We start from the raw sequence: 19,002 nt of genomic DNA on the forward strand, positions 1-19,002 counted from the left end.
TAATGACTGCATTACCGCTTAAAAATGACTACTTTATAGTAGGATCCACCCATTCGTCGATGTATGATGTAATTTGGCTTGGTTGAGATCTCCCGTGACTGAGTGCACATGGGAAACATTACTGTTAAAGGTTTGAGTTTGGGTCTAATGTGTTACAGCGCTTCGGAAGTCAAATAGTTAGTGCACTCCACTGGGCACACACTGGCTGAATCCACGTTGTTTCCACGTCATTTCAATTAAATTACATTGAAACCGACGTGGAATAGACGTGGAATTGTGCCCGGTTTGGTATGCTCGCTCACTCCACGAGGCAAGTCCTTTAAAAACCCATCAGAAAGACACAACAAGCCCAGAGATACAGTCTTAATACATTAAGTCTTTATTGGTGTGTGCCATACATCAGCAGTAAGGTACAGAGTCAGAGCATAGCCTATCAAACTACATTCAGATACTAAGCGTTGACATGTTTCCAGTTATTCAGTTCAGCATGGTAGCTGTTGCTCTTAACGCTAGAGGAAGATGGTTGAGAATAAAACATCCTAAACATAACCACACGTAGACGCACATGAATCCCGACTTCCACTTAAGTCCTATTTCCACTTGCGTTGATATCTATGGGAGGCTAAGTGGAGGTTAAACTTGAAGTGCAAGTCAGGACCCATTCAGTTAGAAAGCGGCTGGTGTTTTAAGGCATTTTGACAACACTCTAGCATTCATTCCATGTTTTGTTTTGTATTATCTTTGTCGGTTTTTGGTTTTGCGTGGCAACGGGTATTCAAAAACAGCTCTATTTTGTACACGACAAGTTGTTTTTGCCGCACATGCATTTTAGAAAAGTTTGGCAGTGCTGCAGTAGTAGTAGTGAGGTTTGTTGTAGAGGCTTGTTGCAAATGGTATTTAGACACCTGTGACCCTCTTGATTACGTTGAAGTCAGAGCTATTCTAAACTTAAACCTGTGGTTGTGTACAAGGCTACTTGTATCTGTACTTGTACTTGTACTCGTATTTGTACTTGTACTCGTATTTGTACTTGTCGATGTAGCTGTGCTTGTACATGCACCCAGTTTTCCTTTGTAAATGTCCTTTACATTGGAGCTCAAGAATTAAGGAAACGGTAGGCCAAACTTTCTGATTTTCCCAACCTGATTCCCCACTATGAGTTACCCCAGGAAACTGTCCGCATATACAAACACATACAACTCCAGACACTCAGACACTTAGTAACGCAAGCCTCGTGTAAAACAACGGCAACCACATCTCCACCAATCAACAGCTTTCTATAGTCTGTTGTAAAATCAGTGGTTTCCATTCGCAGGGTGAGTGAGTGCAGCCGGTCAGGACTTAGAGGGCCGTGACAGACAGTCAGACAGACATAGATACAGAGGTAGCCGAGTTCCAGATTTGTTTGTGCTCTCTTGCCAACTCTCTGTCAATGAGAGACAATGAGCTGGCAACATAGCAGAAATAGACTGGCACTCAAGCTAAGATACAGAGGTAAGTTCACATAAGTAGTTGTGTTGAAACCTGGCAGTGCACACGAAGGAAACCAAAGGGCTGTCTAGTTTCTTTACGTACAGATTTCTATTGGTGAGATCATTCATGATCATTCACAACAGACATAATAATTCCGTCATGGCCGTATTTTTCAGAGGTCATGGTGCTTTAAAAGCATCATGGTCCGGTTCATTTTACTGGACTATTGGCTTGTTTTTGTTTACTTGTTTGGCTTGTTTGGCTTGTTAGTTGTTGTGTTCCTAAGGCGTAGTGTCGTGATGTGGTACTGTTCAGAGGCTGGACGTCGCTGTTAATTCAAACGGGCTTCAGGAGTCCGCAATGGAACGTGGGAAATGGAGTTCATGCATAACATTCTGTCCGTCACACCCTATTGGACCACGTAGAAGCCCATGCATTCGTTCTAAAACGTAATTTGCTACCTACGCATTCTCTATTTGATTGATTGAGCCTGTCGTGAGAAAGATAATTTCTCTCTCTCTCTCTCGCTCTCTCTCTCTGTTTGATTTCCTTTCTCCCTGTTTCTCAGAGTCCCACACCTCCTACTTTTCTTTCCACTTCTCCCATTGCCCCTTTTCTTGTAACCAGTCATGGCCTGCACAAACTGATCGTCAGTACAAATGAAATCCCATCTAGATCGATACATAAGTGCCCTGAATATGACCCTCGTCATGACGGACATCCTCATCATTAGCATAATCATCACACAAGAACCAAGCAGTGAGGCTGAGGACAATGTCAGCAGCGTGTGTCGAAGTCACATCCTGTCTAAATGATGGCATTCATCTCAAGTCTAGCTTACTGGCCAACTAAGCACGTACAACCTCGTGTTCTAAAACCAGTGTTGTGTACATGGCAATGTAAAGCACTGGCAATGAAGTGTGGAACCTAGCATCCCATTGTTTTCCTACTATACGTTATGAGTATGTGAAAATGAAGTATGGCCCTCTAACAATCTGTCACCATGCAAGCTTGAGATATGCTACATACATCATGCAAATAACAGTTTGATTATTAGCTAGTTTCACTTTCAGGCTGAGATTTCCGGCGGTCTATTCAAACAGCAATCAGCGCTTACACTAAAAGGGCATTATCATCATTTTCACCATTTCACTGAATTATTCCAACCTCATAGTGTGTAAACATCTATAAAACACCGGAAAATAAGTTTCTGACTGGACTGGGCCTTTGTAGAAGTTAGAGTAATTGTCATGAGGTGCAATCTTGAAGAGTAATTACGCGTTTGATGGAACCGTTGTTGGTTGAGCTCTGGTTCTGGTGTAGAAGGGGTGGCAGTTTAAACAGCTACGCGCTGTTGTCATGCAGATTTGAGTGGACCAGGATCATAAGGCAGATGCTATTGACAGTGACGAGGCCAGGGTACGAACAAGCCTTTTAGATATACTCTGATTTTGTTACTCGTGATGTTTTGTCTGGGGGAAAAAAAACAAGAATTTTATCTGCATTGCTTTGAAACTCAGAGTTCGCAATATTGTCTGCGTTGTAGATAAGGCAAAAAATGGCTCAGCAAGATCACAGATCTTTTTGGTTTTCTGCTGAGTTTGAATAACTGTGTGCTCCTTTAACAACCTGGTCGATCTCTAGCTCTCACCTCCGTACCATACAGGTGCTTCCCTTCATATTGTAGTATGTGGATGTAGTAGACGTATTAACAACAGTTAACAAGCTGATATGTTTTGGATTTTTGTTTTCCGTGCACAAATTCAAACTCTCACACACACACACACCCCTCCCCCCATGGAATGTGTATAGAGAATATTATCATAGGCGGTGGCAGTAGTGCATGATTATTTCTTGAACTGAATGACATCTATCACAGCTCGGTGCCAAACTAGCCTGGAGTCCCAAACTGATTTAGTTGTGTTTCACTGTTGTTTCTAGTGAGCGCAGCGTTCAGTCTGGTTAAACCAGGCTAGTGCCATACAATAGCGCGAGCCCAAAGTGAGAGTAATCTGTTGGGAGTATTGTACTGAACTGTATGTTCCTATCACCACAATAACCTACGTGTCTCCTGATAGGGCCAGAAGTGTGCCTGTAACTACTTTGTTATTGTCATAGTAAGAGAGTAGAGTGGAGAGAAGTACCGTGATTGGTTGTTGGATAGTGGTAGGTTACACAGTAGTAGTAGTAGAGTCTAAACTATAACGGATTCCTCTCTGAGAATACCCCTGTGAAGGGGGAGAGGGGGATGGGGAGTAGGAGGGAGGGGATGGAAGGTGTAAGGTTAAACCTAAGGGAAGGGGAGAGTCTAGTTTTTCTGGTTGGTAGGGTTGGCGTTGCTGGACTCCTTCTGGTCTCCGTCGTTGGACCCCTTGCCAGACTTGCTCTGCCCATCCTCCTGGTCCTTTCCCTCGTCCTTCTGGGATCCTCCAGAGATGGTGGTGTACCTGGTGGTCTGGTTGTAGCTGCCCATGCTGGGCAAGTCCACGTCGCCGGAGGAGGTCATGTCGGAGGACCTCATGTTGGAAGACCTCATCTCGGAGGACCTCATGCCGAAGGACCTCATCTCGGAGGACCTCATGTTCATGCTGGGGCTGGAGTAGGTGATGCCTGTGCTGATGCGGGTCTCTTCCCCTTCCAGGAGTTTCCTGAGGGGGGGGGGGGGGGGGGGGGGGGGGTGTTAGGGAGGGAGTGTGACGGAGGGAGGGAGGGATGGGGGGAGAAGAAAGCAGGGGAAGAGGGAGAGGAAGAAGAGATGTAGGGAAAGAGATAACGGGAGGGGAGGAAGGGAGAGAGATAGGGTTGGTTAAATACAGGTTAAAATATAAACGAGTCATGTGACCTGCCCATGCTACCCCAGGAGAGTAAGTCACCTCAGGGCGTGTGGCTAATGATTTCTAAATCTATGTCATTAATTGATCAGGATCTTTAAAGTGATGCTGATCAAGTGTTGGTCATGCAGGTATTGAGGCATGACATTTTCAAACTTAATAAATCTACTGTAACTATATGAAAGCTAGGAGGTTATCTACAAGTCTCTGCTAGGTAAAGCCCCGCCTTATCTCAGCTCACTGGTCACCATAGCAGCACGCGCTCCAGCAGGTATATCTCCCTGGTCACCCCCAAAGCCAATTCCTCCTTTGGTCGTCTTTCCTTCTAGTTATCTGCTGCCCGTGACTGGAACGAATTGCAAAAATCTCTGAAGCTGGAGACTCACATCTCCCTCACTATCTTTAAGCACCAGCTGTCAGAGCAGTTTACAGATCACTGCACCTGTACTTAGCCTATCTGTAAACAGCCCATCTATCTACCTACCTCATCCCCATACTGGTATTTATTTATTTTGCTCCTTTGCACCCCAGTATCTCTACCTGCACATTCATCTTCTGCCGATCTACCATTCCAGTGTTTAATTGCTATATTGTAATTACTTCGCCACCATGGCCTATTTATTTCCTTAACTTACCTCATTTGCACTCACTGTATATAGACTTTTTGTTTTCTTTTGTTCTACTGTATTATTGACTGTATGTTTTGTTTATTCCATGTGTAACTCTGTGTTGTTGTATGCGTCGAATTGCTATGCTTTATCTTGGCCAGGTCGCAGTTGCAAATGATAACTTGTTCTCAACTAGCCTACCTGGTTAAATAAAGGTGGGGAAAAAAATAAAATAGGATGTCCATTTGTATGTTACAGTAATACATCATTGTGATGTTGTGATTACAAGGATGAGTGTTATGAATACAAGCTATGTAAAATGTATGCATGACTGTAAGTGGCTTTGGGTAAAAGCATCTGCTAAATTGCATATATTATATTATTATATATGATTATGTTAAGTACCTGTACGCTGCAATTTCAATATCCAGCGCCATCTTGACATTCAGCAGGTCCTGGTACTCCCGCAGGTGACGAGCCATCTCGCTCTTAGTGGTCCTCAGGTCATTGTCCAGCTCGGCCATGTTGTCCTGGTAACATATTGAAGTAGAAAACAAATTGAGAAACAGTGGCAACCCTAAACGTGAATTGTGTTGATATAGGCTATGTTTTAATATAGCCTACCTTTCTTCTGAGAGTTGGTGGTCTGACTCAAGAAAATAACGATAACAATAAGATTATAAATTCGATTTTAAATCATCAAGAACAGGCAGCTCTCCAGAGAATATTTCATCACTATGTACAGAGACGCACTAACGCCAAATAAAATACGGTTATAAGAGAGCAGTCAATGCGTTTCTCAGTTACTAAGTACAACACAACGCAGTTACAATGAGAGGCGCGTGCGTATTTTAAAATTAGAACAGTGGTTTTCAACTTCCAAACTCAAAAAAAGCTAAAAGACGCTTTCAACCGCAGCCCTATAACCGGTGACAGAGCGTCGTATCACGCCACCGGAATAGTTTCAGCACCGTGGAGAGTGAACAGCTTCTATTGTCATCTCAACACTTTTATTTTACAGCTCTCGTGTGGTGCATTTTAGTAAAACAATTTAATAGCTCTAAAATAATGTTATAAATCTAAATTCCCCACTTTTATTAGAACATAAATTGTGATTTTCTTTTAATCAGAATGTTTTTTTTTTACACATGGTTATATGCTATATCTTTCCAAACTAAACAGTTCTTTATCTCTTGCTTTATCCTGGACATGTTTGTAAACAAACTGCAAGAAAGATAAGCTCACATTTGAGCTTTAAAAATGTTTTTAAAGTAAACAAATCATTTCTTACCTGGTACTGGCCAATCTCCTGGTTGTGCCTCTCCTCCATCTCGTTGAGCTGCCTTTCCAGGGACTCGTTGGTTCCCCTCTGGCTCTCGATCTCGATGGTCTTGGACTGGAGCTGCCTCCGGAACTCGTTGAGTTCCTCCCGGCTGGCGCGCATCGCCTCCTGGCTACGGGTGGCCTGCTCATTGAGGTCAACGAACTTCGACTTGTACCACTCCTCGGCGGACTGGAGGTTCTTGGAGGCCATGGACTCGTACTGGCCTCGGATCTCCTTCAGGGCAGAGGTGAGGTCAGGTTTGGAGACCTCCATCTCCACGGACACCTGGGCGGCTTGGATCATGTTCATGAGCTCGGCCACCTCCTCCTCGTGCACCTTCCTCATGAAGTTGATCTCGTCGAGGAGGGATTCTACCTTCTTCTCCAGGTCTAAACGCACCATGGTGGCATCGTCCACGTCCTTCTTGAACGCCTTGAGGGTCTGCTCGGCTTCCTCCCGCAGGCGGTACTCGTCATCGTATTTGCCGCGGAGCTTCTGCAGGTCCTCCTCGATGTTGTCACGCTCGATGAGGATCTGGGACTTCTCGCCGTTCACCTCATCCAGCTGGGAGCGCAGCTCGCGGATCTCCTGCTGGTACAGTTCCGCCAGGCGCGAGGGCTCCGTCTGCCTCTGACGCAGGGTCACCAGCTCGGTCTCGAGCACCTTGTTCTGCTGTTCCAAGTTGCGAACCTTGTCGATGAACATGGCAAAGCGGTCATTGAGCCCCATCATCTGCTCCTTCTCGTTGGTGCGGATGATTTTGAACTCATTGTTGAGCACCGTGCTCTGGGCGAAATCCAAGTTCTCCATCGGCATGGGCATCTGCGAGTAGGACCGGCCAGAGGACCTCTTCTGTTGGAAAGAGGAGCCCAGGTTAGAGCCCATGCTCCGGGACTGAGAGTGGGACCGGTAACCGCCGCTGCGTAAAGAGGCATTACTCATCCGGGAAGGAGAGCTGGAGTAACGGGGAGACTCCCCGAAAATCTTTCGGTAGGAAGAGGCGGAATTGAAGTCAGATCCGTAGCTCATCTTGGCGAGTGATGAAAGGGAGCAGAGCAGGGGGCGCGTCTCCTTTTTATAGGGGGACCTTCCAACGATCAATAATTAAAGCCGGTTTATGGCAACCTCTAGCCTGCCCAACTGGCCACTGCAGATTTCCCAGGTAAAACAACCTCTCATCAAATACCTTAAATATACTGAGTCATTGATTATAATCACTTTTAAATGGTTAATAACCACATTTATATTTGTGATTAAAATCACATCTAAGGAGCCGCACCTATTTTGGACGCTAGAGTCGGTAGATGGAACTGTCCGTTTTGGCGCAGTGCTGATTTCAGCAAGAAATACTGTATCTCGTTTTAGCCACTCACCTCTGAGGAGACTGGACACATTGTACTAAACTATATTTAATGTTGTTCTAAACCTATGCCGTTTTCATTCTCAGTACTATTGGATTTAGGATGCGTGTTTAGGCTACCTAACACATTTATTCTGTAGCCTAAAACCGGTAGTAATGCTGAAATGTATATTATTTTAGAAGGTGAACCTGAAGTGTTGCCAATTGTGACCTACTCCTCCCATTACAGAAAGTAATATATGTCCTTCTACATAATTTGACACTTCAATTAGGTACCAAGAACTATGAAGCGTCTTGTCTCTAGTCAATAGACCTACATCAGATATTGTCCTGCAGAGGATTCAGCACATTTCTGACATATGGCTAGATTTAGTTTGTAAATATCCCTGTATCATCCTTAGTCATCATGCAGCTTTCCAAAATCGACCTCTCTCCACACCTCCCATGGAAATGGTTGTGTGACGCTGCCCTCTGTTGACGCAACTCATACTGCACGGCACCAGAGTTTGGGATGGGACAGAGGCAGCTAAATACAAGGCTAGGTGCATATGGTTAGATGGATGGATGGATGGATGTAGACAGTGTTGGGTTTATATAGCCTCGCATTCTAAATTGCTTTAGCAGATATTTATGTCTTTAAATATGACATAAGATGGATGATAGACAGATTCTAATGCCCTGTGGGCAGATTATTCACCGATCTACTATTGGGTCAATCATACGCTATGGCATTGTTACTGCACATGGATGGTTTGGTAACCTGACGGTGCAGCTCACTGTTACATGGTTTGGTAACCTGACGGTGTAGCTTATTGTTACATGGTTTGGTAACCTGACGGTACAGCTCACTGTTACATGGTTTGGTAACCTGACGGTGCAGCTCACTGTTACATGGTTTAGTAATCTGACGGTGCAGCTCACTGTTACATGGTTTGGTAACCTGACGGTGCAGTTCACTGTAACTTGGTTTGGTAACCTGTTGGTGCAGTTCACTGTTACGTGGTTTGGTAACCTGACGGTGCAGTTCACTGTTATGTGGTTTGGTAACCTGTTGGTGCAGTTCACTGTTACGTGGTTTGGTAACTTGACAGTGTAGCTTATTGTTACATGGTTTGGTAACCTGATGGTGCAGTTCACTGTTACATGGTTTGGTAACCTGACGGTGCGGTTCACTGTTACATGGTTTGGTAACCTGACGGTGCAGCTCACTGTTACATGGTTTGGTAACCTGTTGGTGCAGTTCACTGTTACATGGTTTGGTAACCTGATGGTGCAGTTCACTGTTACATGGTTTGGTAACCTGACGGTGCGGTTCACTGTTACATGGTTTGGTAACCTGACGGTGCATCTCACTGTTACATGGTTTGGTAACCTGTTGGTGCAGTTCACTGTTACATGGTTTGGTAACCTGATGGTGCAGCTCACTGTTACATGGTTTGGTAACCTGATGGTGCAGCTCACTGTTACATGGTTTGGTAACCTGACGGTGCAGCTCACTGTTACATGGTTTGGTAACTTGACAGTGCAGCTTATTGTTACATGGTTTGGTAACCTGATGGTGCAGCTCACTGTTACATGGTTTGGTAACCTGACGGTGCAGCTCACTGTGACATGGTTTGGTAACCTGATGGTGCAGCTCACTGTTACATGGTTTGGTAACCTGACGGTGCAGCTCAATGTTACATGGTTTGGTAACCTGACGGTGCAGTTCACTGTTACATGGTTTGGTAACCTGATGGTGCAGCTCACTGGTACATGGTTTGGTAACCTGACGGTGCAATTCACTGTTACATGGTTTGGTAACCTGACGGTGCAGCTCAATGTTACATGGTTTGGTAACCTGACGGTGCAGTTCACTGTTACATGGTTTGGTAACCTGACGGTGCAGCTCACTGGTACATGGTTTGGTAACCTGACGGTGCAATTCACTGTTACATGGTTTGGTAACCTGACGGTGCATCTCACTGGTACATGGTTTGGTAACCTGACGGTGCAATTCACTGTTACATGGTTTGGTAACCTGACGGTGCATCTCACTGGTACATGGTTTGGTAACCTGACGGTGCAGTTCACTGTTACATGGTTTGGTAACCTGACGGTGCATCTCACTGGTACATGGTTTGGTAACCTGACGGTGCAATTCACTGTTACATGGTTTGGTAACCTGACGGTGCATCTCACTGGTACATGGTTTGGTAACCTGACGGTGCAGTTCACTGTTACATGGTTTGGTAACCTGACGGTGCATCTCACTGGTACATAGTTTGGTAACCTGATGGTGCAGCTCAAAGCCCAAATCTTGAGACTGACTAAGACAGCAGGGAAGATTATAGGCATGACACTTCCCTCCTCTCTCCCGGACAGGGTCATATCGGACCCCACACATGCACTGAACACAGAGTTCCAGCTGATGCCACCGGGGAGGTGTTATAGGGTGCCTAGATGCAGGCTGAACAGATACAAACAGTACTTTGTCCCCCTGTCATTAAAACTGCTAAAAAGCAGCAGAAACACAGAGGCCCTTAGGCCTTCATCATGTGGAACTGCCCCCTAGTCACATCCTTGCCATGCACTTATTAACGTTTTGTGTGGGTGGGGAGGGTATGTTATTCTATGTATGTTGTGTCAATTTATTCTATGCATTTATGTGGAGGGAGCAGCAGTCTCTATTGCCCAAGTCTGCATTGTAGGCCATTTTATTGTATACCTACTTACTGGAGCCCATTCATCAAAATAATAGAGAATAGAGAAAGGATTTGCCTAATAGAAAAAGTATAAATTGTCAATAGATTGATTATGAAAAACAAATCAAATTTTGCAATAGTGTTTGCAGTAAAACTTGTGAAATTACGAAATCACAACTGTATTTTTATTCTAAATACATTTAGTGAATGAAAGGGATTGCAACAGTAGTCATTGATGGCCCATTGATGATATCAGAATTGTATTCAGCCTAAAATCATCACATTTCAATAATAAAATGTATGTCCCTCCCCCTTACAGCAGAAAAACACCGCCCACTGCCTCCGTAACAACCCACAGTCAGTAGAGAGCTTTTCCAAGAAATTGCGAAAGAATCATATCTCCACGGACTGTGTATGCATAACGTATCTACTTGTTCTTCTGCGAGTGCATTTCAGATACTTTTTTCGATTTTGTTCCACGTTGATCGTGTATGAAGCGCATGCTCAGATTATCAAACGGTGCAGTTTTTGCTTTATCGAGGAATACAGAGGTGAGTGTATGTAAAGTTGGTCACAGAACACCCGTTTTTGTTCTATTCCACTATAGACAGTCTGCCACTTTGGCTTTTCCGTGAAGGGGGAGCAGATGCGAATGGTTGTTTTGTAACCTGCTAGCTAGCTTAGCATAATGCTAATAAATGCGACAAAATAGTTCAATTGTGGCTTAGCTAACGTCCATTTTGTAAATTGCCTAACGTTAGTATTTAATGCTAAACTCCATAATCAGCTGTTAGCTGGCAAGGTATAACTAGCTAACCCCCTTGGCGATCTGCAAGCAAAGAAAATGTGATTTGACCGAGACCATTGTTTGTGCCGGCAAGATAAGCGCATAATGACAAGCCCTGCGCGAGCTGAGCCTATAATTAAAATGTAGCTACAGTATATATTCAGGCTAACAATGAGCTAAACCTAGTTATTAAATATGCAATATATAACTTTTTGGGCGACCCAGCCAAATTCACATGGAAATACAGGTTATAGATATTTTATTATTGAAAGCAAGTCTAAGAAGCGGCAGACCTGTTCTATGTGCGCTTTTTCTATGCTTCCCGTTCTTAAGTTTTGGTTTTGTATACCAGCTTCAAACACAATATTTTAGTTTATGGAAAATATATTAGATGGTACAATGGTTCTCTACACAATGACGGGTTGTTTTGTCACGAACTGAGGTGAAATATTAGCAAGTGATGTATGAATATTGAACCTTTTAAAGCACATACCTAGCTACTGAATTTAAAATGTGACCTAGCTAACTAATGTATCACTTTTTGTTGGCCACAACATTGCTGTTAGTTACTATGCTAGCTAGCGAAGCTCAGCTGATTATTGCTTGCTACTCAAATGGAGTAGTTACTGCTAGTTTACTTAACATTCTTTTTACCTTGTGTTGATTTGCCCATTTTTTTTAGCAAACGTGAAAAGTAGTTAGCTGCTACATAACGTTAGCTATCTATTTGTTTCATCAAAAACATATCTGGCATGGTGCATCATCAGCCAATCCGGCATTGACTGGTCTGACAAGGCAGGTCCAGTGTTCACTGTAGGACCTTTGACCAAGTCTGAATGAACACTGTATAATGTTCTATTGAGGATAAACATATTAACTTGGTCTTTGATTGTATAGCCCATTACAAAATGTTAAATAAAGCTATACTCTGCACATCATCACTGGTTTGTCAAGGAGCATAAGGCTGGAATGGGCAAACTTTTATCTATGCCAAAAATGCCAAGGGCTGTCCTTGGCCTCCTTAGAAAACTTGCTCAGTTGAGTAGTTCACACTGTGATGTCACTTTGCCTGAACCCAGTTTCAGAGCCTCTCATCAGATGTCATTTTTCCTGAGCACAGCTGAGAGTGAGGAAACTCATGGTTGCTGGGGATGTCTTTCCCTCACCCTTACCCAGCAGATCTGACCCGCTTGCTTACAGCTTATACTAGGGTTGGACAGCATTCCTGTGTATATGAAGACACCGTGGAGCCGGCGTGAGGTATTGCTCAGAAAACGTACCTCAATCCAAGGATGAGAAATGTGTTGTACTCCTGAGTTGTCCCAATATCTCAACTGTCACACCATGAGAAGATTGAACGACTGCTAAAAACGAGCAGTCTTCTCGGTGTAACAGTTGGGATAACGGGACAATTCAAAGTACAACACATTTCTCATCCCTGGATTGAGGTACATTTCCCAAGCCTTATCTCACACCGGCACACAGTGCATTTTAATATACAGAGGAATTCTATACAACTCTAGTGCTGCTGTAAGCAAGGTCAGATCTGCTGGCTACCTCAACCCTTCAACCCCTCAAGGTTTCCTCGCTTGTTTGTGTATTGTGTCATTTGCGAGTTGTGTGACAAAGAAAAGCTGACCTCGCTTTTTTCTCCTGCTCACTTCTCTAGTCTCCTGGGTGATAGAGAAGGCAGTTAATGTATACAAAAAACCTGGTCCTTCTCTGGAGAGACAGCTAAAAACATAAATCTTTCCCCTGAGAATTTTACGCTGCTAAACACTGAACAGATGTGCTGGCACTGAAGGCTCTTTTCATTTCTGTTTTTACCGTAATAAAAATAATAATGTGTTACGTTTACCGTACAGCTCAATTTCCTCTCACTTGTGCTCGATTTAATCTAACCTGCCCTAACTCTTTGTCCCTCTAACTGAGTAGCCCAGAAGAAGTGAGTGACTCCTTTGATTTCTTCCACCTGGGTGGTCGACCGTTTGTCATTAGCCACAGTCAGGATGAGGACAGTAATTAGTCTTCCATTCAGTCTTCTTGCATAGAAATGGCCTGCAAACTGCAAAGTGTGAATATTGACGACACACACTGTTCGATTTCTTTAGTCGTCAAGAGTGACTCAAACTCTCAAACTCAAACTCGGGGCGGCAGGGTAGCCTAGTGGTTAGAGCGTTGGACTAGTAACCGAAAGGTTGCAAGTTCATATCCTGAGCTGCCCCTGATCAGGCAGTTAACCCACTGTTCCTAGGCCATCATTGAAAATAAGAATTTGTTCTTAACTGACTTGCCTAGTTAAATAAAGGTTAAAAAAAAAAAAAAAAACTAGGGATGTGTCCCGAGCGGCACCCTGTACACTAAATATGGAATAGGGTGCCATTTGGCACACTGACTTGGCAAAGTGTATTTTAGGGATTTGATAAGATTATTGTGGCTCTTTTATTCTGTCATTGACAAAACAAACAGCTGGTGTGACTGGAGGTTCTCCCCGCCCGGCGGCTCTCCCTGCCTTAGAACTACATAATTAGTCCAAATGCAGCCGGTTTTCAGGCAGTGGCTTGCAACTGTGGCTCGTTCATACAGGTTTCGCAGAGCGAGTGTAGTGAACTCTTTGAGAGTTCATACTCCTCCTGTTTGAAGATTTCAAAGATATTTGAGGCTAAATAGATAGGCCTAACTGAACATTTATATAGGCTTATGCTCAAAGCGCAAGAGGAGGAAACTGCAGAATCATGTCAAGGTGAATTTCTCTTATTTTCTCCCTGTCTAGATTGACTTTCAGAGGATTTAAGGTATAAATATGACCACTTCATGGAGCGACAGACTGCAGAACTATGCAGACCTTCCAGCCAACATGGACGGGCTGGCCATGAAGAAGTACCGCAGAGAGGCTTACCATAGGTATGTATGGATGGACACTGTCAGTGACATTAGTTACCACAGTTATTGATACTCTCAGGGATGACATGTTCCCATAGGTAGGTAGGTATGTGTGTATGTACAGTGGGGAGAGCAAGTATTTGATACACTGCCGATTTTGCAGGTTTTCCCACTTACAAAGCATGTAGAGGTCTGTAATTTTTATCATAGGTACACTTCAACTGTGAGAGACTGAATCTAAAAAAATCCAGAAAATCACATTGTATGATTTTAAGTAATTAATTAGCATTTTATTACATGACATATGCTTTTCTGATGTATCAAATACTTAACTTAATTTTTTGTACAGATCCTTTGTTTTCAATTACAGAGATCATACGTTTCCTGTAGTTCTTGACCAGGTTTGCACACACTGCAGCAGGGATTTTAGCCCACTCCTCCATACAGACCTTCTCTAGATCCTTCAGGTTTCGGGACTGTCGCTGGGCAATACGGACTTTCAGCTCCCTCCAAAGATTTTCTATTGGGTTCAGGTCTAGAGACTGGCTAGGCCACTCCAGGACCTTGAGATGCTTCTTACGGAGCCACTCCTTAGTTGCCCTGGCTGTGTGTTTCGGGTCGTTGTCATGCTGGAAGACCAGGTCCACGACCCATCTTCAATGCTCTTACTGAGGGAAGGAGGTTGTTGGCCAAGATCTCGCGATACATGGCCCCATCCATCCTCCCCTCAATACGGTGCAGTCGTCCTGTCCCCTTTGCAGAAAAGCATCCCCAAAGAATGATGTTTCCACCTCCATGCTTCACGGTTGGGATGGTGTTCTTGGGGTTGTACTCATCCTCCTTCTTCTTCCAAACACTGCGAGTGGAGTTTAGACCAAAAAGCTCTATTTTTGTCTCATCAGACCACATGACCTTCTCCCATTCCTCCTCTGGATCATCCAGATGGTCATTGGCAAACTTCAGACAGGCCTGGACATGCGCTGGCTTGAACAAGGGGACCTTGCGTGCGCTGCAGGATTTTAATCCATGACGGCGCAGTGTGTTACTAATGGTTTTCTTTGAGACTGTGGTCCCAGCTCTCTTCAGGTCATTGACCAGGTCCTGCCATGTAGTTCTGGGCTGATCCCTCACCTTGCTCATGATCATTGATGCCCCACGAGGTGAGATCTTGCATTGAGCCCCAGACCGAAGGTGATTGACAGTCATCTTGAACTTCTTCCATTTTCTAATAATTGCGCCAACAGTTGTTGCCTTCTCACCAAGCTGCTTGCCTATTGTCCTGTATCCCTGATGTCCTTACACAGCTCTCTGGTCTTGGCCATTGTGGAGAGGTTGGAGTCTGTTTGATTGAGTGTGTGGACAGGTGTCTTTTATACAGGTATCGAGTTCAAACAGGTGCAGTTAATACAGGTAATGAGTGGAGAACAGGAGGGCTTCTTAAAGAAAAACTAACAGGTCTGTGAGAGCTGAAATTCTTACTGTTTGGTAGGTGATCAAATACTTATGTCATGCAATAAAATGCAAATTAATTACTTAAAAATCATACAATGTGATTTTCTGGATTTTTGTTTTAGATTCAGTCTCTCACAGTTGAATTGTACCTATGATAAAAATTACAGACCTCTACATGCTTTGTAAGTAGGAATACCTGCAAAATCGGCAGTGTATCAAATACTTGTTCTCCCCACTGTATGTACAGTGGGGCAAAAAAGTATTTAGTCAGCCAACAATTGTGCAAGTTCTCCCACTTAAAAAGATGAGAGGCCTGTAATTTTCATCATAGGTACACTTCAACTATGACAGACAAAATGAAGAAAAAAAATCCAGAAAATCACATTGTAGGATTTTTAATGAATTTATTTGCAAAATATGGTGGGTAAAAACTTTTGTTATTGACCAAATACTTAATCTCAATACTTTGTTATATACCCTTTGTTGGCAATGACCGAGGTCAAACGTTTTCTGTAAGTCTTCACAAGGTTTTCACACACTGTTGCTGGTATTTTGGCCCATTCCTCCATGCAGATCTCCTCTAGCGCAGTGATGTTTTGGGGCTGTTGCTGGGCAACACGGACTTTCAACTCCCTCCAAAGATTTTCTATGGGGTTGAGATCTGGAGACTGGCTAGGCCACTCCAGGACCTTGAAATGCTTCTTACGAAGAAGCCACTCCTTCGTTGCCCGGGCAGTGTGTTTGGGATCATTGTCATGCTGAAAGACCCAGCCACGTTTCATCTTCAATGCCCTTGCTGATGGAAGGAGGTTTTCACTCAAAATCTCATGATGCATGGCCCCATTCATTCTTTCCTTTACACGGATCAGTCGTCCTGGTCCCTTTGCAGAAAAACAGCCCCAAAGCATGATGTTTCCACCCGCATGCTTCACAGTAGGTATGGTGTTCTTTGGATGCAACTCCGCATTCTTTGTCCTCCAAACACGACGAGTTGAGTTTTTACCAAAAAGTTATATTTTGGTTTCATCTGACCATATGACATTCTCCCAATCTTCTTCTGGATCATCCAAATGCTCTCTAGCAAGCTTCAGTCGTGCCTGGATATGTACTGGCTTAAGCAGGGGGACACGTCTGGCACTGCAGGATTTGAGTCCTTGGCGGCGTAGTGTGTTACTGATGGTAGGCTTTGTTACGCTGGTCCCAGCTCTCTGCAGGTCATTCACTAGGTCCCCACCGTGTGGTTCTGGGATTTTTGCTCGCCGTTCTTGTGATCATTTTGACCCCACGGGGTGAGATCTTGCGTGGAGCCCCAGATCGAGGGAGATTCAGTGGTCTTGTATGTCTTCCATTTCCTAATAATTGCTCCCACAGTTGATTTCTTCAAACCAAGCTGCTTTCCTATTGCAGATTCAGTCTTCCCAGCCTGGTGCAGGTCTACAATTTTGTTTCTGGTGTCCTTTGACAGCTCTTTGGTCTTGGCCATAGTGGAGTTTGGAGTGTAACTGTTTGAGGTTGTGGACAGGTGTCTTTTATACTGATAACAAGTTCAAACAGGTACCATTAATACAGGTAACGAGTGGAGGACAGAGGAGCCTCTTAAAGAAGAAGTTACAGGCCTGTGAGAGCCAGAAATCTTGCTTGTTTGTAGGTGACCAACATTTTTTTCTTCTCATTTTGTCTGTCATAGTTGAAGTGTACCTATGATTAAAATAAATTACAGGCCTCTCATCTTTAAGTGGGAGAACTTGCACAATTGGTGGCTGACTAAATACTTTTTTGCCCCACTGTATGTATGTATGTACAGTACTCATCAAATGTTTGGGACACACCTACTCATTCAAGGGTTTTTATTTATTTGGACTATTTTCTACATTGTAGAATAATAGTAAAAACATCAAAACTATGAAATAACACATGGAATCATGTAGTAACCAAAAAAGTGTTAAATACTCTTGGCATTCTCTCAACCAGCTTCACCTGGAATGCTTTTCCAACAGTCTTGAAGGAGTTCCCACATATGCTGAGCAGTTGTTTGCTGCTTTTCCTTCACTCTGCAGTCCAACTCACCCTAAATCATCTCTCCCTAAATCATGAGGTCAGGTGATTGTGGAGGCCAGGTCATCTGATGCAGCACTCCATCACTCTCCTTGTTGGTCACATTGCTCAGCAGCCTGGAGGTGTGTTGGGTCATTTTCCTGTTGAAAAACAAATGCACAAACCAGATGGGATGGCGTATCGCTGCAGAATACTGTGGTAGCCATGCTGGTTAAGTGTGCCTTAAATTTTTAATAAATCACTGACAGTGTCACCAGAAAAGCACCATCACACCACCTCCATGCTTCACGGTGGGAACCACACATGCAGTAATCATCCGTTTACTTATTCTTCATCTCACAAAGACACAGCGGTTGGAAGCAAAAATCTCAAATTTGGACTCATCAGACCAAAGGACAGATTTCCACCGGTCTAATGTCCATTGCTCGTGTTTCTTGGCCCAAGCAAGTCTCTTCTTCTTAGTGGTTTCTTTGCAGCAATTCGACCATGAAGGCCTGATTCACTCAGTCTCCTCTGAACAGTTGATGTTGAGATGTGTCTGTTACTTGAACTCTGTGGTGCAATCTGAGGTGCAGTTAGTTGCTGATTTATGAGGCTCTAATGAACTTATCCTCTGACTGGTTGAGGGAATGCCAAGAGTGTGCAAAGCTGTCATCAAGGCAAAGGGTGGCTACTTTGAAGACTCTCAAATATGAAATATATTTAGATTTGTTTAACACTTTTTTGGTTGCTACATGATTCCATATGTTATTTCATAGTTTTGATGTCTTCACTATTATTCTACAATTTAGAAAATAGTAAACATAAAGAAAAACCCTTGAATGAGTATTTGTGTCCAAACTTTTGACTGGTACTCTGTATGGATGGGTGGACACTGGGAAGATAGCCTAGCGGTTAAGCACTGTGGGCCAGGAATCGATAGGTTGTTGGTTCGAATCCCCAAGCCGACTAGGTGAAAAATCTGTCGAGACACTTAACCCTAATTGCGCCTGTTAGTCGCTGTGGATAAGATCGTCTGCTAAATGACTAACATGTAAATGATGTACAATAAGATTCAGTTATATTAACCTACTGTACTGTATGTAGCCGTGTATTGTGTGTCGCTGTTTTATTTAGTCATTAGTCTACCACAGATAATTACAGCAGCAACATATGACAGGACGCTATGATACTACTAGTCCCAACCCTCTGTTTGTAAATGTCTTTCAACGTCAACTTTCCACTTAGCCTAATTCTCAGTTCACACCGTCATAGCCACTCAGTATGTCTTGTAAATGGCTAGATTTGAATGTGGTGTAGTTGTAGGTTACTCTTTGGTCCAAAATCTTGCGACAACCTGTCAGCCATTCTAGCGTATATTACAGAGTCCGTGTGTACTAGTTTGTTTTACACCCGTTCAGTGTAAAACCAAGTCTCTGTGGATTTCATTTAGCACTTCCTGTCTGAAGCGTCTTCCTCTGAACTTCATGACCGTAATGCCAACATCCTGTTCAACTGAAACACATGTATTTTCTCAATACTGACATGTCATTTGTGATGTGTTGG

General features: G+C 43.6%; 2 protein-coding genes across 2 annotated transcripts in view; one reads left to right on the plus strand and one right to left on the minus strand.

The window, feature by feature from the left end:
- Positions 1-356: 356 nt before the first annotated feature.
- On the minus strand, positions 357-7,300 carry LOC110493470 (alpha-internexin). Its single transcript, XM_021567764.2, has 3 exons — positions 6,204-7,300; positions 5,318-5,442; positions 357-4,121 (listed from the first exon to the last, which is right to left on the minus strand). Exons 1-3 carry the CDS (start codon positions 7,263-7,265, stop codon positions 3,782-3,784), a joined length of 1,527 nt encoding a protein of 508 aa, XP_021423439.1. The 5' UTR covers positions 7,266-7,300; the 3' UTR covers positions 357-3,781.
- A 3,322-nt stretch (positions 7,301-10,622) lies between these two features.
- The window catches only part of LOC110493471 (cytosolic purine 5'-nucleotidase), a 32,254-nt gene continuing 23,874 nt past the window's right edge, over positions 10,623-19,002 (plus strand). The window contains exons 1-2 of the mRNA XM_021567765.2: positions 10,623-10,831; positions 13,841-13,971. Of these exons, the coding sequence (XP_021423440.1) occupies positions 13,871-13,971 (101 nt within the window). The 5' untranslated portion in view covers positions 10,623-10,831; positions 13,841-13,870. The remainder of the gene's footprint in view (positions 10,832-13,840; positions 13,972-19,002) is intronic.

The sequence above is a fragment of the Oncorhynchus mykiss genome, chromosome 17, assembly GCF_013265735.2.
Source record: "Oncorhynchus mykiss isolate Arlee chromosome 17, USDA_OmykA_1.1, whole genome shotgun sequence".
NCBI classification, from domain to species: domain Eukaryota; kingdom Metazoa; phylum Chordata; class Actinopteri; order Salmoniformes; family Salmonidae; genus Oncorhynchus; species Oncorhynchus mykiss.

Excerpts from the sequence above, each read along its gene's own strand:
- LOC110493470 (XM_021567764.2), bottom strand. The coding sequence starts at position 7,265 with ATGAGCTACGGATCTGACTTCAATTCCGCCTCTTCCTACCGAAAGATT. Across the intron at positions 5,443-6,203 it reads AGGAGATTGGCCAGTACCAG|GACAACATGGCCGAGCTGGA; the intron begins GTAAGAAATGAT and ends ATATGTTACCAG. Across the intron at positions 4,122-5,317 it reads ATTGAAATTGCAGCGTACAG|GAAACTCCTGGAAGGGGAAG; the intron begins GTACTTAACATA and ends CCCCCCCCTCAG.